The sequence below is a fragment of the Hyaena hyaena genome, unplaced genomic scaffold, assembly GCF_003009895.1.
Source record: "Hyaena hyaena isolate Hyena2069 unplaced genomic scaffold, ASM300989v1 scaffold_15, whole genome shotgun sequence".
In the NCBI taxonomy this organism is placed as follows: domain Eukaryota; kingdom Metazoa; phylum Chordata; class Mammalia; order Carnivora; family Hyaenidae; genus Hyaena; species Hyaena hyaena.
In genome coordinates, this window is record NW_024080647.1 from 6,392,147 (window position 1) to 6,415,488 (window position 23,342).

Consider the following 23,342-nt stretch of genomic DNA (forward strand, 5'->3'; position numbering starts at 1 on the left):
CCTGGAATGGGTGACAGCACTGGCAACCTCCTCCCTAGCCCAGCCGAGACTGAAGAGAGAAGAAGGGTGCCAGACATGTGGCAAGGATATGGGGGCAGGGAGGGCTGTCTAGCAGCAAATGGGGACCCCAGCACCAGCCTCCAGGAGCAGGGCTTGAGGGGCCCGTCTGGGAGAGAGAGCAGGCTCAGAGCCCTGCTCCCCATTTACGTAAGAGCTAAATGTGCCTGTCCTGGCCACTCCCGATGGGGCTGGGAGCCAATGAGAAGCACATCTTTCTAGCTTGGCAAATAGAAGATCAAAAAGCTGTCCTCTGCTGGAGCAGGCTGGATTCAGCCTATGAAAGGCACAAAGCTGGAGCGTGACTCCATGTTTACAGTTGGCAACAAGGACTTGTTTTGACGAGTGGTTCACTTTCTCCCCCTTGAGCATCTTACTGAAATCCAAACGGATCACCACATTTCTGGTTCCTGAGCAGAGTCTCTAAAGTCCACCAGGCCAGCGTGAACCTTTCCAATCCAGAAATCCCCCAGGACACCCTTCCCACTCCCATACCTGTGGTCTGCAAAGGTCTCATTGTTCTCTGCATTCAGGGTCCCCGCAGTCGCAAACATGATGGTGGTGTCTAGGTCGGCGATAATCCCAGACACGGCAGTGGCAGCTGTGATACATGCCTGGGTCCCCTTGTTCCCAGCCTGGAGAGCTGACAGCACCAAGGACACCTGAAGGCAGAGAGGGAATGTCAGGGGAAATGGGGAAATGGAAAAGATGTAACCCAAAGATTTTCAGGCTCAAATATCACTGGAAAAAACACACTAAAAAAAAAAAAAAAAAAAAAAAAAGAAAAGGAGGAAATTCTTTCAAACTCATTTTATAAAGCCCAAATTACCCTGATACCAAAACCAGGCAAGGATGCCACAAGAAAATTGCAGGCCAGATGCCTGATGAACACAGATGCAAAAATTCTCAACAAAATACAGTGAACTGCATTTATTACATTAAAAGGATCATATACCATGATCAAGTGGGATTTGCTCCAGGGAGGCAAGGATGATTCAACATCCACAAATCAGTCCATGTGATTTGTTTTTATCTAACAAAGGATAAAAACCTTTTGATCAACTCAGTAGATACAGAAAAAGCATCTGACAAGACTCAATACCCCTTGATAATAAAAACTCCCAATGAAGTGGGTAGAGAGGGTATGTACCTGAACATAATAAAGCCTACATGATAAACCCAAAGCTAACATCATACTCAATGGTGAAAAGCTCAAAGCTTTTCTTCTAAGATTAGGAACAAGATGAAGATCCCCAATGCTTGCCAATTTTATTCGACAGAGTAGTGGAAGCCCTAGCCGAAGCAATCAGGCAATTAAGAGAAATAAAAGGCATCTAAATTGGAAGGGAAGGAGTCAAACAGTCACTATGTGTAGATGACATATTGTATACAGAAAACCCTAAAGACTCCATCAAAAACTGTCAGAAGTAATCAATGAGTTCAGTAAAGTTGCAGGATACAAAAACAACATGGAATTATCTGTTATGGTTCTATAAGTTAATACTGAACTATCAGACAGAAATTAAGAGAACAATCCCATTTATACAACTGCATCAAAAATACAAGACCTAGGAATACATGTAGTCAAAGACGGGAGAGACCTGTGTATAGAAAAACTATAAGACATTAAAGAAAGAAGTTGAAGGAGACACAACTAAATGCAAAGGTATTCCATGTTCACAGATTGGAAGAATCAACGTTAACATGTCCATAGTACCCAATGCTATCTAAAGATTCAACACAATCCCTACTAAAATTCCAATGGCATTTTTCACAGAAATACAACAAACAATATTAAAATTTCTACAGAACCACAAAAGACCCTGAATAGACAAAGCAATCTTGAGAAAGAAGAACAAGGTTGGAGGTATCACACTCCCTGATTTAAAACTCTATTACAAAGCAACAGCAGTCAAAACGTTATGGTACTGGCAAAAAAACAGACACATGGATCAATGGAAAAAAGAGAGAGCCGAAGAATAAACCGAAGCATATACAGTCAATTAATTTATAACAAAAGAGCCAGGAACATACAATGGAGAAAGAACAGTCTCTTGAACAAAGGAAGCTGGGAAAAGTGGACAGCTACATGTGAAAAAATGAAACAGGACCACTGTCTTACAGCATACACAAAAATTGAAAGGGATTAAAGACTTGAATGTAAGAAGTGAAACCATGAAACTCCTAAAAGAAAACCAAGGCAGTAAGCTTCTTGGCATAGGTCCTGGTGATGATCTTTAGAATCTGACATCAAAAATAAAACAACGAAAGCAAAAATGAACGAGACTGCAGAAAACTAAAAAGCTTTCGCACAGCAAAGGAAACCATCAGCAAAATGAAAAGCAACCCACTGAATAAAGGATTTGCAAATTATGTATGTGACAAAGGTTTAATATCTAAAATATATTAAGAATACATATAACTCAATAGCAAAAGAACAATCTAATAATAAAAGAAAGCCAAAGATCTAAATGACATTTTCCCAAAGACGACAGATGGACCACCAGTGCATGAAAAGATGCTCAAAGTCATTATATGACAGGAAAATCAAAACCTCTATGAGATACCATGTCATACCTCTCGACTGGCTATTATCAAAAAGACAAGAAATAACAAGTATCGGTGAGGATATGGAGAAAAGGGAGCCCTCCTGCAATACTGGTGGGAATGTAAATTGGCACAGCCACTGGGGAAAACAGGAGGGAGGTTCCTCAAAATATTATAAAAAGAACTATCATATAATCCAGCAATTTCACTTCTGGGTACGTATCTGAAGAAAACAAAAATTCTAACTCAAAAAGATATGTACCTCTGTGTTCACTGCAGAATTATTTACAGTAGCCAAGCTATGGAAACAAACTAAATATCCAATGACAGATGAATGAATAAAGAAAATATGGTAAGTATTATCCAGTGGGATATTATTCAGCCAGAAAAAGAATGAAATCTTGCCATTTGTGACAACACAGATAGACCTCCAGGGTCTAAGTGAAATAAGTCTGAGAAAGAAATCCCACATGACCTCTCTTCTATGTGGAACCTAAAATAGAATAAAGAAAGCCAAAAGGCGCCTGGGTGGCTCATTCGGTTAAGTCTGACTTCAGCTCAGGTCATGATTTCGTGGTCTAGTCTGTGGGTTCGAGTCTTGCGTCGGGCTGTGCTGACAAATCAGAGCCTGGAGCCTGCTTCAGATTCTGTCTGTCTGTCTGTCTTTCTCTCTGTCCCTTCCCCACTCACACTGTCTCTCAAAAATAAATAAACATTAAAAAAAATTTTTTTTAAAAAGCCAAACTCACAGAGACAGAGAGTAGACTAGTAGTTGGCAGAGGCGGGGGATGGGAGTTAGGAGAAATGGGTAAACTTTTTTTTTTGTTAGTTTGCATGCATTGAATAAAAATTAACACAAAACAAAACAAAACCCAACCAACTAACCTCATGGAAAAAGGCATCATATTCCTGGTGGGCGTGAAGGTGCATCTTGGACAAAGGTGGTTAAAAGACATAAGCTTCCACGTACAAAATAAGTACTAGGGGTGTAGTGTTCATCGGTATTACACAGCAGGGTTAAGAGGATACCTTAAAAGATCTCATCACCAGGAAAAAAAAATATATATCTCGTGTATATGCGAGACGGTGGATTGTAACTTCTTATGGTCATCATTTTATACTACATGAGACAAATAAATCATCATCCTGTAAACCCTAAACTAGTGCTTTTGTCAATTACATCTCAAAACCAGGGGGAGAAAAGTACAAAACCAAAACACTGAAATTTCTCTCTAGGACTCAATGCAGCTGATGGGTTAACAACACAGTTTCGGTGCCAACATCACAGGCTGAATTCCAGCATTATCATTTGCTGGCTCAACAACTTTGGGCAAGCTCTTTGATCTTAGTTTCCTCATCTGTAAAATGCGGATATTATTTCTTGCCTATCAGGCTTGTTGGGAGAAATAAGGGAGGGGATGTACATAAACTACCTAGCACACATAACAGACGATCAGCAGAGAGCAGATGATTTTAATAGGAATACATTTCTGAAACCACAGAGGGGTTTAGGCTCCAGTGAAAGGTGTGGTCATTTCTGCTCTGCTCTGATAAGGTTTTCCGTAGAACAGCCTTCTGCTAATACTCAATAGTCCTTCTTCTGGCTGCCTATCGAATGGAAATTCCTCATGGTGGACCCACTGTGACTAGAGCCCGGAGCAGACCTGCGTATGTCACCTCTCCACGCCAACATTCCTGTGAGCTATCACCTGTCACTAAATAATAATTCCACTGACCTGAGAGTCCAGCGAGTCGGCTGTGTTCCCTCCAGTGACTTCCACGTCAGAAACCCTTTGCTGCCACCTGCCACCCATCACCCCCTCCAGAAAACCATCACTGCTCCTAGACGCTTTCCTACAACACAAAGCTAATCCTGCCACACCCTTGGGTACAATTCTCCCCTGCTGTCAACGGGAGCTGAGTTCCTCCCACAACCAGGCCAGTTCAACTTCTGTGGCTTCCCGCCACATTCCTGCCCCACAGGCCAGCTCCTCACTTCCCCTCACTTCTCCCGCAGTGGGTCTGTCCCCCGCCTGCAATGCTCCCTTCTCCCCGTTCTCCAGCCAGTAACTTGCTCATCCTATAGAAGCCAGCTCAAGGTCCCCGCTGTCCTTGTCCAGAGACACCACCAGCATGCTGTCCCTGGCCTCGGAGCAGCCCATTCGGCGCAGGTTAAAACGGCATGCGTCCAGCCAGTGACTGGAGGCTCTGAGTCGAGAGGCAGTCTGGAGTTGTCGTATTAATCTGTGTGTGCTCACGTGCACCATCCTTGACTATGGCCAGATCATAGAAGAGCCTGAAAAATTTCATGAATGCATTTTCTAAAAATACAGGGTCCGGAAGAGAGGAGTTACAGCAATGCTGAGAGGCACAGAGTTCGTACGCTTCCTTCCTTCTGTGCTGCTCACATCTCAGCAGAGATGGTAGACACAGCCCTGCGTGGGCCAGAGGGCTCACTTCCCGAGCACCTGCCGCGTCCCAAGACCAGCCCACAGGAACGGCTTCTCTTCCTCATTCGCCTGATTCTCCTTCCTGAAGTTAAATGCCACTATTTCCCACCAGCAACAGAGCTGGCCTGAGAATCAACTTATCTAGTTTCTGGAAAGAACTCTTGTTGGAGGACAGGTGACAAGGGCCAAGACGAGCCATCACGAGAATGGGAGGGATATTCTCAGCCAGAATGAAACAAAGTCCAGAAACAGTGTCCCACCTGTTACAAAAGCTGTGCAAGTGAGTAGTTTATTGAGCAGCAACTAGTTCCTAGGGGATGAGGGCATGAAGGTGAGCAAGGGAAGGCTCTTGCGGCTGGTGGAAGTTACAGACGCAACCAAGACATGTAAGAGACACCAGGAGGAGATGGGAGGCCAGGGACATGTAGTGAGAGAGCACCGAAAAGGCTCTCTTAGCTTGAACAGCCGATTCTCTGCCTCTGAGCCTCCTCCGGGCAGGAGGAGTCAGGGACCTTCTGCTGGGAGAAACAGTAAGAGCGAGAACAGCTCAAGGAGATCATGTTGCCCGAACCCCGGTCTCCCCGCCTTCATGTGCTGGTTCCAAGGTCTTCAATGAGGGAACTTGGCCAGGGTAACTTCAACAACAAGGAAGGCCTTTGAAAGGAGGGAGAATGCCTTCCTCCAGCGGAGAGATTTATTTCCTCATCCTGTGGAGTCCGAGGAAGCCCGGGCAGCCCTGTGGGCTGCAGGAGACCGCCAGGCGTTGCTCGGCCTCGGCTCGCAGCCCTGTACAGAGCGGCGTCTGTGGCAGCACCTGCCCGGTGAGGGGTCCCCCGCCCGGCTCTCAAGTCCTGTGGCCAGGCTTCTAAACAGTGCAGAGCTCTGTGTCCTGGGGACCCAAGAGAAGGAGAGGGAGAAGCCAGCAAAGCACAGATGCTTCGGCCTGCAGAACAGCTGTCCTCTGTCCTGAAAAAGGACTCTGAGAAATGAGCAAAGCAGAAGAAGAGTGTACTTTGTGGGGATAAAGGAGCCGCGGAACAAAGGGATGCCGAGAACAGGCTTCGCTGAGCAGGGTAAGCTGCGTGGGACGAGAGTGTCGGAAGACGGTTTACAGAGAACACCAAGTGTCTGTGACACGTCGGACTGTGTGTCAGGCATGGTGCCAAGCACTGTCACACATATCACCGCGTTTCATTTTCACAACCCCACGGGCCAGGAATTGTATTTCTCTGTGCTCATTCTGCAGGTGAGGGTACTGGGCTCGGAAAGGTGAGATAACTTAGCTGAGGCCCTGGAGCCCCACTTGCTACACCACGGGATTCTCTCCACAAAGAGCTGCTGCTGGAGTCTGAAAAGATCGAGCAGGTTCCTGCTCTTTCAACGAACATGCCCTGCGACTTCCCCACTTCAGTCTCTTCTGGAAGGAAAGAGGTAACCTGAAGAGAGCTTTGGGCCCTTCTTACTCAGTCCCCAGCATCTGGGAGACTCCCGGAGCAGGAAGCCCAAGTGACAAGTGTCAAAAGGGGTTGCCCGGAGGGGCTCCTGGTGCTCATGTGACTGGGAGATGGTCTGTCCAGTCTCTCAGCAAGAAAACCCATCAAGGAGGTGCACCACTGGGGCCCTGACTTTCGTGGGACAGTACGTCCTAGGTTCCCACTTTCTCAGGGCTATGGATTACCCCAGCCCTCTAATGTGCCCCGTCCCTGGGGAATCCCTGCGTGAGAGGGAAGCCCAGACCTGACTGGATCATTTTTGGCATAGCCTCCCGCTTATGTCCCTGGTCTCAGTGGGCCATCGAGGGCCTGTGCGGGTGACCGTGGCCGCGTCTGGCCTGAAGGCTGCTCCTTACCTTCTCTGTGACCGCACGGGCACATTCAATGAGCTCCCTCTTGGTGTAGCTGTCTGTGGGGCACACCTGGAGGGCCCCCGCCTTCTGCACCAGGAAGATACAGCCGTGGCCCAGGTCCTGCACCCGCGTGCGAATCTGGAAGCCGATCTGTGGAGGCAAGCCCGGGGTGGGGAAGGAGAGGCATGATGGAGTCTGCCATCGAAGTCTCCCCTAGGTGGAAAATTTCTCCTATGTCCTATGGGAGCCTGGCTAGGAAAATTCCACTGCTGTTAGGAGTCTGTGCTTGGTGGAGTATGGAATTTCGTTGATTCTGCTTCCCTTTTTAGAGACGATAAAATGCCCACGGTCCCCAAGAAGCAAGCCTGCATCTCATCATACTAGCCTAATGCCTTTCTGATATGTGTTACCTTTTCCAGTGAACTGCTAACTTGTATCCAAGCCTACTTGATAGGAATGCTAATTAGATGAACTCCATGGGGGTAATTATTAGTCATTCATGCATTTATTGAGCCCCTTCTGTGTGTCAGGGCCTCTTCTAAGCAGGTAGGGCATTTACTTTGATTTATTCCGCACAATAGCCCTAAAGAGTAATTAGAAGTTCAAAATACATAGCTTTAGTAAGAAGCATACAGCTGTCAGATTCTTGCAAAATGGGGATGTTTACAACCAGAATGCCCCCTTCCTCAGCTGTAGCCACACTGGGTCCAGGTTTCCTATCAGGCCAGGTGGAGGTTTCCTTAAAAAGGTACATTCTTAGAGCTAAAGGCTCAGCAGCCTTTAACGGCCCCTGGGTTCTGTGATTATAAAAGGTACTTTGCCTCAAAGAACCCAAGTGAGCTCCACTATGGATAAACTGCGAGCTGTCTGTTTAAATGGTAATAAATTCCATTGCCCAAAGCGTGCATTCCTCTGGCTATTTCACATCAATTTTCATTTGGGTCTGAACAATACAGCTGCCATAAATAATCTGCCCTCCAGCCCAGGTAAGCAACTAAAAACAAAACAAAAAACCAGTAAGCTCTAGTTAATAAGTGTTATTTCCTAGACTCCATCATAGCAAGAAGCTGTGGCTTTCCTTCCAGCAGCCCCCAGGAAGCACTAAGACCTCAGGTGTCCTGAGTAAAAGCTGGGAGATCTGGACCACCTGGGTGCTATCTTTCAGAATTTCCTAGGAGAGTTCAAGGAAGGGGTTGCTTTGGGCAGCCAAGGGGGCTGAAAATGTTAACTCTGATTATCATTGAAACACATACTGCTTTTTTGGAAATAGGTAATTCCCTTAACTCATTAAGGCCCAAAGGGTGGTTAAATCCATTTAAGAGAAAACTGTCCTGATCCAGAAAGTGGAGCTTTGGCTTTTTTAGAGCTACTGCTAAAACTTCACAATCAGGCAGGCTGGGCTACTTGGGGACCATTTCCAGTCTGATCCAGCCCACCCAGCAGAAAAGCCACTGAAATGTAGCTGTTTGCTGTTGGCTTAAACAAGAGGCCGAGCTGAAGTAGGAGGCTGGATGCCCACAAAAGCTCAAAACTCAGCCTGGCTCTCAAGGCTTTTTCAGATCCACGTGCTTTAACCAGAAACACGTGAGGCTCAGCACTAACTCACAGGCGAGAGCTCTGGGTCAAGGATGACCACAGATCTCTAAATGATGGGTGCTGCTGGGAAAGCACAAATGGGGGAAGAAACAGAATTTCAAAATAAAAACGACTTCACTAGTTTAACCCCCCTCAATGACAGATGGAGAGGCTCTGCAGGCTCAGAGAAGTGACCAGCGCCACCCTCTGCCCCCTCCCCGCAAACCTCTCATGCAAACTCTACATGTAAAATTGAGATCATCTGTTATTAAATATACCCTTCCTTTAGGAGTCAAAATTTATATCTTCGACTCAATAAAAAGTCAACAGTAAGGCTAAATGAGCCAAAGTTTAAATGTCAGATTCTGAAGGCCAGATACAGCCTCGGCCACCAGCTTATTTCAGTATTTTTATTTGGCCACAGTGTTGAGAAAATCCTGTTTTGTGTGTGAAGCAAACAGGAGAGAGATTCCCCGCAGTCCCTGAACCAAAGCAGGCAGAGACTTGCCTCAGCCTGACATCTGCACAAAACCACCCAGCAGCCCACGGTAACATGCTGGTGGCCCCCAATGGGTTGCCATTTGGCTCAGAGTATGTTCAAAAATAAACACAGCTTTTCCTAATAGTTTTAAAAATAGCTGAATTATGTTTAAAAACTGAGCCTTGAGTCAAACATGCAGGACTTCTAAAGCACCTCCCTGGGTCAGAGCTCTCAAGAGTGAGGCGGGAGGCCTCGGTGCTAAGAAGGGCCAGGCTCAGAAGGAACCTTCTCTGGGCTCCGCTCCTCCTTGGAACTGCGCCTGAGCTTCCTGTCTCTGCATAGTGGTGGGCACTGGGGCAAGCAGAGGCCTCTTAAGTCACTCCCCAGTAGCCCTGGAGCTGTGAGGGAGAAGGGACCCTTGTCTGCAATGTCCTTACTATCTCGAGCCGAAACCTGTGGGCAGATAGAACACTCTCATGCTCCCTCTGTGCCCCCGCAAGAGGCCATGCTATGAAAAGCACCCCAACGTCCCGAAGCTCAGGCCCTCCCTTGGAGGTGACATCATGCACGCCGCAAAGGATCCTGTACAGCAACTGTGGAGCTGGGGCAGTGGTCATTAGGGATGAGATTCCAGTTAGGAAGCTCCAACCAAGACCAGCACCAGAAAGCAAAGGGATGTGCCTACGGTGAGGCCACAGTTGTACAAGCCCGTGGGGTTCCTGGACAGTCTAGGGCTCAGTTCTGCCATCTCATCTGTGCCAGGTCACATGATCGCCTTCTTGGCGGCCACACGATCCTCCTGTACACTTGGCCGCACAGTCCTGCCTGGACAGCACGCAGGACGGAGGGTCACAAAGGACAAGCTTCACATATTTTCATAGGCTGACGGACCACCAAGTGAAAGGTATGTGTGTGGAAACATCTCCAAGTAGAAAGTGCCATGTGAACGTTCGCTGCTGTGATGAGAGGCAGCTCGGTGAGGGGAAAAGAGCAAAGGCTGTGATGTGCTGGGTTTGAATCCCGGCTTTTCCACGTATTAAGTACTTACTTGAAACTTCACTTATTCTCAAAAGTTATTTCAAATGGCTTCCACACTAACTCTTGGAGCTATGTGGTCTTGGACAATTTAAGCTCCCTGAGCCTCAGTCTGCTAACCTGTGAAATGGGGAAGAACAAAGGATTGTGCCGGTGTGAGGGTCAAGGAGGCAGCACCCAGCACAGATCTGCCCTGTGGTGTAGACCTGACAACACCTCTCATCGTGTTCTTTTCGACCTGGGACACTTTGGGCAGCCATTTACATAAAAGAGGACTACAGAAGCAACATACTCTACTGTTACGTCCCAGAACATTCTGTACTGCTGGAGAAACAGCCGAGAAAGGGAATGTGTATTTAAGAATGTATGCAAAAAGATAAGGGCTTTAAAAATGCTAACTTGTCAAAGCAACACTACCCTTCTCAGCCAACAGGCCCAGGCCCCAGGGTGATCCGCCTTAACACCAGTGCCTGTTATAAAGGAGTGCTGCTCAGAGACATTCAGCTTGGGGTTTTAAGTTGGCAACTTCAGTTGAAGCATTACTCGAACGGCAAGAAAACCCTTCAGTTCCCTTCTTGCCCGAATAAAAGTAAAATGGGCATCGTCTCCTGGTTTTATGCCTTGGGGGAAATTGGAAGTCTGGCTTGATGAAATCTCGGATCAAATGTCAAGTGCAGGGGGTCTCAGAAATACTGATCTTCTTTACTGTGTAAAACTAAACAAAACTTATGGATTTTTCTCAGGCTTTCAAAAACAATCCCATCTGAAACCAGGTCACATCTGCTTTGCCTGGGAGAGCTTGTGAACATTGAAGAGGCAATAAATGGCTTTTATCTGACAGGCTTTGCAAGTTTCTCCTTAACAAGAGAAAGGGAAAGAATCAAGAGTGCAGGGCAGAAGCAAGGTATCACTTTCCACCTATAGAAAGTGTGTCCTGGAGTGGAAACTTTTAGAGAATTCTAGAGCAGACACTCATCTCATTTTTGGGAGAAGGCTGTGGTTCTTGCCACAGCCTCTTGACAAATGTTCCCGCTGGCTTTGGAGACGGGCAGTGTTACAAGTGGTCACAGCACAGTTGCCTCCAGAGACAAAGTTGTAGTCACTAGGTCCTTCCCCCGGCATTTACATTCAGTACCTGGGGCTCACAGGATCAACATTTCCTTCTTTTATAAAGAGAGCAGTGATTTTAGACTATGAACTTGCCTGAGGCTTTTAGCTTTTCTGAAGAACTTAGTGTTCCTGGTGATGTTAACAGGAGTTTGAGTTTTGCATGGAAGCAGCAGCATATAAAGCTCCTGCTGGATGGTCAAGGTCAGAGCAAGGACCTCTCCTTGGAAGTGCCCTGTTCTGAGAAAGCCCAAAGCGCTGACTCGGCGTGGCAGCCTGTAGGGCTGCGGTGAGGAGCGACTTCTTACTTGCCCTGGGTATAAATACTTTCACATGCTGGGATGTGGGGCCTTCTTGGATATAAAACTAATTCCACAGTCTTGGAATAAAAAACTACATTGCTTTAGGGATCTCCCAACCTTCTCAGTTTTCCCCTAAATATCTGTCTGGCAAATGCACACAAAGAAATTTCCTGAGCAAGCCACTGGTAATTTTATATTCTCTCTGCCCCCTTTTGCTTCAGGTCACACTGCTCTTGTGTCTGGAATGTAAAATAGAACTCAAGACGCAGTGGTGAAAAGGGGGAACCTTAATGAAAACGTCAGCTGCTACAAACACAGGGCCAGGAACTAAAGTCATTTCGCGTTGTGCTTTTTAACGGTGCCTTTTCCTTGCCAGCCGTGCTGGCATTATTGTGTGTTTTGCTTCACGGTCTGGGCTGCAGTAAGAAAACCTGCTTTGTTTCACACATGGGCTGGGTAGCTCCGAAGAACTCAGATGTGGAAAGATCTCCACAGATCATGGGCTCTTCACTCAGTAACTCAGGCGGGTTAACATCTGAACCAACCAGACGGATGCAGACTCCATCTTTAAAGATTTCTAGAAACAGAGAACCAAACCTTCCCCAGAGCCTCTTAGTGTTTCAGTCCTGCAAAGCCTAACATTGCTTCCTTCTGTTCAAACTCTTCCTTTCTGTAACCCAAGTTCCTGTACATTTGTTCAGGAAATTCAAAAGCACGAGTAAAATCAAATGAGTTAAGTGAGTTCAAAGTGATCTTACTAACACAGGGGTCTGTTAAAAAAAAAAAAAGATTGGGTGGGGGCACTTGTGTGGCTCAGTCGGTTAAGCATCCGATTTCAGCTCAGGTCACTGATCTTGCGGTTTGTGGGTTTGAGCCCTGTGTCCAGCTCTGTGCTGACAGCTCGGAGCCTGAAATCTGCTTCGGATTCTGTGTCTCCCTCTCTCTCTCTGATCCTCCCCGGCCTGTGCTCTGTCTCTCAAAAATAAACATTAAAAAAAAAATTTTTTTTTTAAATGAGACTGTGTAAAGCATCAACAGAATCCTGATTGGGGTCAGGGTTGAGGGTTCTGATGATTTTTCTTTCTTGGTAGTGACTTAACAGACTCATTACAAACAGAATTATTCATGCTGCAGCCTTAGTACTCAACCATACTAAAATCTCAAAATGCAGGCACTGTTAGAAACTTCTGTCATCCCATGCTAGATATATATGTATGCACGTGCATACATATGATACTCCTGTTTACATGCGTTGTTACGACATCTGTTAGCAAGTGATTTTGTTTGGTGTCATTCCTGTATTATCTCTGGGAGTCTTTGTAAAGACATGCTTAGAATGGACTCCTGGAGAAAAGACACTAAGTAACCTGGGGGCCTTCACCACAAGGAGAAGGGCCTATCAGTCACAGCCCTCCGCCCTGACAGCCCGCTGCATTCAGGAGTATCGTACACAGGATTTGTGCTTCATAAACAGCTTGCTAATTGTAGTTCCATTCACCTTCCCAGTGTCCCTACAATCGGCTCCACTATTCTTTATTCCAAACTGAGCTACTGGTCTCTAATGAGCCAGGCGGTAGCTTGGGAAGGGGCACCTTCTATGTGCTAACACTGGTATGGGTGCAGAATTCAGGTATGTGAAGCTCCAGCCAGCCTGTTTGTTTCCCAACGGACCGCCTGATTACTCGGGCTGCATCAGAGATGAAAGGGGGCTCTTAGGAAGTGGCCTTTGGGACCAAACTTTCCCATATTCAGACTGGTACAGGTACAGGCATTCTAAGGCAAAGCCTGTGCTTGGCCACTAAGGGAAGTGAGTGTAGGGAAGGCAGACAGGTAATAGAGAGGAGTCCAAAGGAGACATGGGGGAGGGGCAGTTCTCAGAAAGCCACCAACGGTATTTGGATAAGACTTTGTTGCACAAAAGCAGGCTACCCTGTCCTTTCATGGGGGCAGTTAAATCCCATACTTGGCTCTTCCAACACTTCCTTGAGCCGTGGGAAACAGAAAAGTAACTGAGGGGGATGTGCTAAGCACGAGGGAGATGGTCGTGTGTGTTCTGCCCTGGGAGTCGGGTGATGGACTGGAAGGCAGGTGACCTGGCCCAACACTGTCAACAGAGGCCGTCTGTCTGAAAACCCACTCCCCAGATGGACCCCGCTCTCAGCCTGTTGGCCTCAGAAAGGACAGTATGGTCCGGGCACGGCCCTGGGGGGCTGGCAGGAGAGTAGTGAAAATAGAGCCCGGTTTCCGCTATCAGGGGGAAGCTTCTAGGGTGGAGCTAAGCTAGAGAGCGTCCCCTGGGCGTGGGTACCAGTGTGCACGTGCTTCTTAAAACAGGGGCTTAGAGTGGCAGACCTCCTCTGGTTCCGCCGTGGCTGCTGCCATCTGGCCCTGGAGGGCCAGGTGCCCATAGTCACTGGTCATTTGTGAAGCCAGTCCTCCCAACTCCTCCGGGTTAGTAACCGACTTAGTCATCTGGAAAAAGAAAACAAGCAAGACACAAACACACACACACATACAGAGAAAAGCATGAGAACCATGTGTTAATACCACCGGAAGCCAAAGGGGTTCATTCACTTTTAAGCTCTTAACTTGCACAGGGCGGGCGGGGGAGGGCTGGACACCGGAGAGGGCAGTTCAAGCGAAGCCCATGCTGCGACGTGCACAACGGGCCAGGGCCCCTCTCAGGCTAGTGGGCTACATGCTGGGCCCCGGCTGTGCAGCGTGGAGGCCGGGCCCTCGCGGCCGTCCCCTCCCGGAGGTGAGTGTGGCAGCCCCGGCCCGCCCGGCCCTGCAGGCCAGCAGGTGAGGCGCCCAGGGAAACACGGGGGGCATGGGCCCCATGCAGTGCACGTCTCTGGCCCCGTGCTTCTGCAGGGGCTGACCTGGTGACTGGGAACCCAGAAGCAGGTCCCACACGGGCAAGAGGGCATGAGGACAGGGCGGTTAGGGAAATCGTGACTGAGAAGGGACGGGCAAGCCGGATGTCTGGGAGGACGATATTCAAAGAGAATACAGCTTTGTAGTCAATTTGTGCCCAAGAACAAGGTTTCAGCCACAAATTTAGTTAGGAGTACACTGTAGAGCCCCTGCACGGCTCAGTCAGGTAAGTGTCTGACTCTTGGCTTCGGCTCAGGTCAGACGCTTGGTTCTGTGAATTCAAGCCCCGCTTTGGGCTCCGTACTGACAGTGCGGAACTTGCTTGCGATTCTGTCTCTCTTTTTCTCTTTCCTCCCCGCCGCCCCCTCCCATAAACTTAAAACCAGTACATCATAGCCTAGATGGTCGAGCTTTGCCTTTTCATGATCAGGACATTCAGTATTTTCCTCCTGCTTCATAGTAAACATACCTAAGTTTATCCCATGAGACTAGCACACTGGTTTCCAGTTTTTCCTTTTCTTCCAACAAAATGCCTGCTGGTTCTCACAACAGCAGTTTTAACTGCTGCCCGGGAAGGTATCCTTGCCCTTCTTGAGTAAGAGGCTTCCCTCCTGCCCTACACTCTTCTCTCTCTTGGCATTAGAAGACCTTGACTTTAAAGGGCTTTAAAAAATGTTTTCAATGGCTCCATAATCACGGAGGTTGGAAGGGAACGTGTAGCCCTCCGACGCATTTACCAGCAAGTGTCGCAGGCTTTCTGGTGTCTGAACCCTGGATTCTGGGGCAACGTGACATGGGGAAGCAGGACCCTTGCCTACTCAGGGTCCAGGCCAGCTCACGAAGGAGCAGCCATGCAGCCCCGGGCTGGGCCCCTGAAGAGCATGGACATCAAGGATCAGGATGGGCCTGCTGAGAGCCTAGCCCAGGACAGATTCCAGAAACACCACGAGGCCATTCAAAATACATTCCTCTCCGGCTGTGCTGTGCTCTCTGCTCAGAGGACTTGGCATCGCGGGGCTGCCCGATGTGACCTGCGCCCCGCCCCGGAGCACCCTGAGCAGAACCAGTTCGGGCCTGACTCCAGCTCTTTCAGTCACTGAGACGGCGCTGCTCCTGTTCCCCTTCCAGACCCAAATCCTTTTCAACAACAACGAGCTTGGCACAATCCCGGAGTTTCTAAGAAGGAGTAGCAGCAGCAGGGGAAGGCTTTGTGGTCCAAGCTCAACCTCTAGTGGACATACGACTACATGACAAAGCCAGCCAGAGGTGCTGGGCCCGGTGGGGCAGGAGCCCGGCCCGGGCTCAGTCTGGTCCCTCCGGCCGGGAAGCCACCTCATCTCTCAACTCAGGATGCTGGGGCAGCGGCAGAGAGGCGTCTTCCAAAACTTTATTCTGTGACCTCTGAGCCTTCAGAGGTAAATAAGAACTTTCTTACTCCGTACTCCATACTCTCTGAGGACACAATTTGTCAACTTTTTAAATTAGTTTTTAGCATATCAAGATGGCATTCACCGTCTCTCCATGCCACTTTTATCTAAAGATGCATATAATGCAATTCTGATGGCAATACATTCTAGGACAAAAGAAAAATTGAAAATTACTCTCCAAGGTTACATGCCTTCTGTTGTCTGGGCAATTGTTTTCATAGATGCAACTGTTTCGCTGCACCTGAAAGACTAGCTTATCTTACTGTCCACACACTGCAGCTTGATTCCATTAGACCATCTCTGTCCGGCCCCCACATGTCTTCTCCTGTATTGTAACTTGATAACAACACATCCAGTCCCTGGTGGGGTGAATAGGATTTCTTGTTCTTTCCCTTTACCTCCAACTTCCTTCTCATTTTCTCTCCCTCCTTTGCTCCCCTGTCCTCATGCCCAAGTCTCAATTATCTGTAATTCCCTCTTGCAGCTTTTCCATGAAATGAGAGCTGTGGGCGTCTAGCCCACAGGCACCCAGAGAGATCACAGATAAAGGACAGAGCTGGGGCCCAGAAGGAACAGGAGACACGGGGTAATCTCTCTCCAACACAGACCTCGATTGCAAGACTCAGCGGTGCTAGTAGAGGAAAACAGGGCAACCAATGCTGGGTGGGGCAGCTCTTTCCCTCTTACCATTTCCTGAGCTGTTACCGCAATGGCTTTGGAGTATTTAACCACAGTTGTCTGATAGTCGACAAATGTTCCCTTTGGTTCTGGAGGAGTGCCTTCATCCAGCTACAGAGGAGAGAAAAAAGAACCCACATGTCAGGGGAGGACAGCTCAAGTGTGGACTGTTATTTATTAGAATCAGAATTTTGCAAATGGAGAAGCACACAGAATTTCTTTGGCCTAGAGTCAACAGCACCCCTCAGCTTGGGTGATAAGGACGTTAACAGAGGTGCAAAGACGGCAGTAGGGGTACACAGGCAAGGGGGCCCCAAGCCTTGTCTGAGAGGGGAGGGAGGGCACTTTGGAGGAAGGACATTTCTGCCAAGTCTTAAGAGGGTTGGAGTCTGCTACACACAAAAGGTGGAGGAGATGTTCCAAGAGGCAGGGTTAGCGTCCAAGCATCTGGCGGTGGGCATGAGCTACACATCTCTAGGGAAGCACAGAATGGCAGAAGATGAGCCAGGAGAGGAGGCAGAATCTACATCATGAAGGGCTTCCCTAGGAATGGTGGAGCCCACAGAGGTCTACACCCTCAAACTCACTTCTGATCTAAGATGGAGAAGCCAAGGAATTGGAACCGCTGGGAATAACTTATTGCTCATCTGACTGAAAGCAATAGGAATTGAGAGATGGGAGAGACCATTGTGGGGGGAAGAGTTGGAACAAGTCAGACTTGACTCTGCCTCTCGAAGGGTTGGGGTCATAGTGGCCCAGAAGACCTCTATTCAAGGCCTGGTTCCAGGGCTTGTGAATGGGCCTCAAGCTGGTTACTTAAACTCTGAGTCTCAGGTCGTTCTTTGGAGACTTCCTAGCATCAGGAAGTTGTAGGGCACATCAACTGAGACCATACCTGGTCAAGAGCCACATGAAGGAAGAGACGATGACCAGGATAATAAAGATGATGATAATAATATCAATGAGGACTATGCGGATGAGAAAGGCAACCCATCTCTACCACCATCACCATTGCTACTGTCAACACTGATTGCTGAATGGTATTGCAGGTAAGGAGGCAGAGTAAAGAGAAATGAATACAGGTAGAGTCAGTATAGTGAACAGAAGAGAGGCTGTTGAGAGCAGTGGGAATGAAGCTGATTTGTCTGATGAAGAACCTTGAAATCATGAGGAAAAATGGTGAGGTTTGGGGTAGACAATGACATATTTGAGAAGATCTTCCTTTGCCAGACAGTCTGAAGTCTGGGCAGGGACTAGGGACCAAGGGGCAACTAGGAAATGTTGCTCCATATAACAGCGCAATGTCACAAGCAGGCACTCACTATAATATGAGCCAAAGGAGCGTATCACTATAGCCTATGTATGAGGTGGCTGCATAGCTCGGGAATATAATTTCCATCAACGCATCAGTACAAGCTCCAGGCTAGATTTTTTTAAGCTTCTTTATCAGGGATAAAGCTGCCATCAAACATCTCCATTACACTATGGGGGACCTGCTGGTCAAATGAGGACTGAGTTGTGGACTCATTCTCTCTGTAGAGACTGACTGGGCATCTTCTAAGAGTCCAGCAATGTGTTGGGAGATTTCCTATGAGATGCGGCCTAACTACAAACACACCAGGAAGCTGGAGCTGGAGGGCAGCTTAGAACACAGTGGCCATAGGCCACTATGGCAAACCTACCAATCTAAAGACAGTGAGAAAATTAAGAACAAAGTGACCAAATTTTTGTATTTCAAATTTACTTAAAGAACTTTCCTTTACTCTGAGATGATACTTTTTTTGAGGGGGTATTAACATGATCCTTCATATATGAAATAGTACTGATGCAGATAGCAGGATTTTTTTTTTCATCTCCGTCCCTGGTCAAAAAGAATAAACCACCACCACCACCACCACCATCTAACAACCCAAACAAAAAAAGCAAATAAAGAAAAGGTAGTAGGTCACAAAATCCCCAAGGCTAAGAAACACTAACCTCACTGAATGAGGAAACCAAGGTTCAGAGGGCTTGAGTGATTTTTCCAAGGTCACCCAGAAAGCTGACTGCTTCATATTAACCTATCACTTCCCCAACCTTCTGGTGCTTAGGCATGGAGAGAGAATTCCTAGAAGAACCTCCACAGCAGAAGCACCAAACTGGCACAAATTACGTCCGAGTTAGAATCAACTTTGGGTGCACTTCGGTTTTTTCCGCCAATCACGCAATGGCTTTGAGAAGTTCAAATGATGATAACAGCGTATCAATATTGTAGCCAACTAACCAGAATAAGAAAATGAGCAAATCCTAACACCTCAATGCTTAGGGGTTCAAAGGACCTGGAATATCACTTAATACAAAGTGCGTAGTGATGGGCAGGTTGTGGGGGGACTGAGCAAAGGGAGAATGGGGAAGAGGCACTGGATGGTACATTGGGCCCTGGATGGCAGGTCGGGGTAGGTCTGAGTTTAGGGGTACCAATGAAATACCACCTGTATACCCTGCGGAACTGAGGGAAAAACCCCTTTGTTCCTGGTCTCTGTGGGTCATGTTCCTAATTATTGCTATCAAGTATCGCCAGACTTCTGTCCCAGCCCTTCTAAAAGAATCAAATGTGTCCTGGGCTGAGTGAGAGAGCAGCAGTTACACCGCTGATGGCAGCCAGTAGGAAAGCTGCTTTCTTTACTGAAAAGCCGTCACACTATGGCAAGGCTCAAAGGCCATCAAAAAAAAAGAAAGACTTTAAGAATCTGACTTCCATATTGCAGGGACTGATGGAACTCTTCTCTATCATTAGAGTGATTCTGAAAAATACCTTCTCCTAGGAAAGAAAAGCTTACCATATGAATTTCTATTTTGTATTGAGAAAACTTGAGCTCCATTATTTAATAACCTTGGTAAGCACATGGCTTACTTTCAAAGCTCTGGTGTTTTGACATCCTGGAGGCCAAACAAACCCACTGAGACTTACCCAAAGGCCTTTAGAAAGAGGGGAACTTCATTTGTTTTCTGCCAAACTGTCCATATTTGAGGCATGAGAAGCCCACAGCAGAAATTACTGGAGAGCTCTGACAAGGCACGCCCGGGATCTCTGAAGGAGCCCCAGCATCTCAGCCTGGCTTGTGATGTTTATGGAGAATTATCTTAATTATAGTTTCGGGCTATCACCTCTTTATGGAGATACGTACCAACCAATCTTCTCTAAATTAGCAATTAAAGACCACTTATTATCCTGAAAACCGTAATAACGTATTTACAATTTGACAATGGACATTTCAAGACACAGACAAAATCTCAAGTTCTTGGCTGTGCTATCCAAGAAAGGCAATTAGATGTTGATGAACAATTGTTAATTTTACTATCAAACTGACATGACTAGTGAAGGACTCCTTGGGGAAAGAGCAGGAAACACTCTCCAGTCCCACTTCCCTACTGATCCAAGTCAACGGAGGGGTCACTGGAGGAGAAATAATTCTCCGGTTATCTTCTATGCCCAGTGTCCACAAGAGTTCACCACCGGCTTTCACACATACTACTTCTGTCTACATACTGGCATCTGTAGATACCAAAACCATGGGGAGTTTTAAAAAAATATAGAGATTCCGGGGCACCTGGGTGGCTCAGTCAGTTAAGCGCCGGACTTCAGTTCAGGTCATGATTTCACGGTTCAGGGCTTTGAGCCCCATGTCCGGCTCTGTGCTGACAGCTCAGAGCCTGGAGCCTGCTTTGGATTCTGTGTTTCCCTCTCTCTCTGCCTCTTCCCTGCTCACACACTCTCTCTCTCTCAAAAATAAAAAAAAATAATAATAAATAAAAAACTACAGAGATGCCTAGTCTCAACCCCACAGAGATTCCAATTGATTAGGGCTGGGGTAGGGTCTGAGAATGTGCTCCCTGTGATTCCTAGGTAGTTATTCCAAAGACCAGCACTTGGGAATCACTTCACTAAGTCACTTTGCTGTCTGTTCCCCATGACAACTCTGCGAGGTAAACAGGGGAGGTAAGTAATTATTTCCATTTTCTAAGTGAAGGAACCAGTGATACCTTCTCCATCTCCATTGTCTTTCCCCTGCATAAAACTGGAAGTCAGGGTGAGAGTGGCTTACAACGTAATGAAGAAACAAGGAACGAATACTATGTTGGATGCAGGATAGAACATGTGTATATTAATCAGAACGCTCAAGAGGAGGCTCACTCATATCCGCTTTGACTGACCACTCCTTAGAGAAAAGCGCCTGGGCGCCACGTCTGAGAGAAGCTGAGGAAAAAATGGCATCAAGGGTGGGCAAGTCAAGGGTGAGCACATCAATGGCGACGTGAGCACGTGGATGCCTGGGCCTACCTTGCTCATGGCCTCTGCAATGGCATCGACCATGCCTCCCACCAGTCCCACTTCGCTGGCTGCTTCATTCAGGGTCACCATGATGTCGTCGACGGCCTCCTTCATGAGCTGGGCAGCCTCTGTGATGGCGTCGTGGGTGTGCTGGGCCTGAGAAGGGACAGGGGAGAGGATTGCGAGAAGTTTCCATATGCAGAAGAAAATGGTGCTCAGTCTCCTCAGAATCACTTCACTGCTTTTAAGTATAACCTTAAAAAGGCACAATACAAAACCGTATCTCCATGATGGAGCAGAACAATGTATTCTGGGTTTTTCCTTCTATTATGTTGGCACATTTGTTTGCAAAAGCACTAAAAATCACAAAGGAAAACAGAAAAAGACCTTCTTTTCTAATTTAGAAGAAAAAAATCACAATATCATGTAGCATCTTATGACAGGACCAGTTTTGAGTTAGCGTGTTCAGGGTGGCAGAAAGAGAATGCCACAGATTCCCAAATATGCAAGTTGATGGGTTTAATTAAAAATAACAAAAACAACAACGAATATAGGGGCATCTGCGTGGCTCAGTCGATTAAGCATCCAACTTTGGCTCAGGTCATGATCTCCCAGTCTGTGGGTTTGAGCCCCGCATCAGGCTCTGTGCTCACAGCTTGGAGCCTGGAGCCTGCTTTGGATTCTGTCTATCTCTCTCTCTCTCTCTGCCCCTCCCCTACTTGCACTCTGTCTCAAAAGTAAATAAAACATTAAAGAAACATTAAAAGAACTAATACAAAGTAAAAAAAATTGTTTACAACAAATGCACTTCTCTTCAAAGCTGGTGGACACCCCTGTATTCCATAAGATTGATGTAGGTATGTGGCAAAGAAATAAATCTGCAGAAAGACGAACAGGTTTGATAATTAGGTCACAAATTACGCTGCCATGAGGTTGGAGGGATGAGTGAGCCAGATTCTCCAGGGACAGACGTCCATTCCGCAGGCAAAGTCTCGAGGGCTCATGAGTTCCCCCTGACCAACACCTGGAGAGGTTCTAATGATTGCAGGCGTACTGCATGCGGGACAAGACAGAGTAGGCACTGGCTGAATGAGTGAATGAAAAGATGAACCAACAGTGGTGTCAGGCTCCCTGAAAAACACCTCCTGGGGAAGCAAGATGCAGGAGAAAGAAGCAAGGTCCTGACATCAGAAAAGCTGGGTTCCAGCTCTGGATCCACATCTAACTAGCGAAGTGGTCCTGGGCTTTGCTTCCTCAGCACGATGGAAAAATGGTAACAAGGCTCTGCTGAGATGATATGGGTGCATCACTGTGTATTTATAATAAGAGCAGCCTAGTAGGTGCCCGAGCCTAGGGAAGCTTGACATAATGTCAGGTAGTCAGGGTCAGAACAGTGACACTCCAGGCGCTGGGGCGCACAAATGTGCATCACTGACCACTGTGGCTAAAATCAACTGAGAAGTTAATGATGACAAATGACCTTGAAGAACAGAGATCCCTTGCCTCTTGCCCAGACCCGTGTGCTCCTTTTCTATTCCACAGGCCATCCATGGGGGGTGGGGCAAGGAGGCAGCCTCCCTCCACCACCTGCCTCACCTGGCAGCCTCCTCACAGCTCCACCCTGTCACCTGAGGCCAGCAGCAGCTGCTTCTATTGTGTTCGCCTCCTCCCCTCCCCCCATGCTAATCCCAGCCCTCTTTCAAGGCCCAGCCTAAATACCACCTCCTCCAGCAGCCCTCCTTGCCCTCCCCTCGGATTCCTGGAGCCCTGAGAAGCAACCCTGGAGATAGACGGTCATCAAGGGACAAAGGCCTCAGAGAAAAGGACACTGGGAAGAGAGACTCACCAATGGAAAACGATACAGCTTCTGCCCTGTGCTCTCTCAGGACTTGGTCCTGTGAAGTCTCAGCCGCTGGCTAAGAAGGGTGGCTGTCTTGAGGCGGTATGCTGGGCAGACCGCATGGGGAGACCACACAGAGCTAGAAAGGGCGGCCCATGGAGCCCCAGCCCCCTCAACATCTGATTTCAGCTCAAGCACCAGACCTGGGAGTGACCGAGTGTCTGTCATCCAAGCCCCAGCCATCATCTGGCTGCAGTGGCAGGAGGGACTGAGTGAGAACTACCTTGCTGAGCCCAGTGGATCTGCAGACCCACCAGAGATCATACTAAAGTGGTGTTGTTTGAAGTCACTGTTTTAGGATGGCTTGTCTGCAGCAATAGTGAACTGTGACAGTCCATAAGAAGCGCTCCTAAGGCAGCCCTGGGGGTCAGGCAAGACTGCTCAGAGGCGGTGTCCAAGATGAAGTGGAGACTTGGAGGAAGAGACCGGAGTCTTAGCAGAGTTGATGGGGTGGGGAGGGGAGAAAAGGGAGAGGCTTCCAGGCAGAGGACACAGCCTGTGCAAAGGTCCAGAGGCAGAGGGAATGAGCACCCCAAAGACGAGCTGAAACACCGTATGTGAAGGGCCTGGCACAGCGCCTGGGGCACAGCTCCTGCCCATTCTTCAGTCAGACTGTGTGCTCCTCGCCAAGGTCTGCTTCCCTCTAGATGCACAGAGGAAATGAAGGGTCTGATCAAGTCCCCAGGTGAGGCTGATGTAAAGGGTGAGACATTCATTTTTACTTTCATGCCTAATTTTTTTTTAAAGG

The 23,342-nt window shown here is 47.7% G+C and overlaps 1 protein-coding gene across 2 annotated transcripts in view; it reads right to left on the minus strand.

Moving 5' to 3' along the window:
* Positions 1 to 23,342, minus strand: part of TLN2 (talin 2) — a 440,503-nt gene that overhangs the window by 42,702 nt on the left and 374,459 nt on the right. For both annotated transcript variants that reach the window (XM_039218977.1, XM_039218971.1), the window contains exons 43-47: positions 20,704 to 20,850; positions 16,392 to 16,493; positions 13,753 to 13,872; positions 6,904 to 7,050; positions 553 to 719 (exon numbers count right to left, since the gene is read on the minus strand). In XM_039218977.1, coding sequence (XP_039074908.1) covers positions 553 to 719; positions 6,904 to 7,050; positions 13,753 to 13,872; positions 16,392 to 16,493; positions 20,704 to 20,850 — 683 coding nt within the window. The remainder of the gene's footprint in view (positions 1 to 552; positions 720 to 6,903; positions 7,051 to 13,752; positions 13,873 to 16,391; positions 16,494 to 20,703; positions 20,851 to 23,342) is intronic.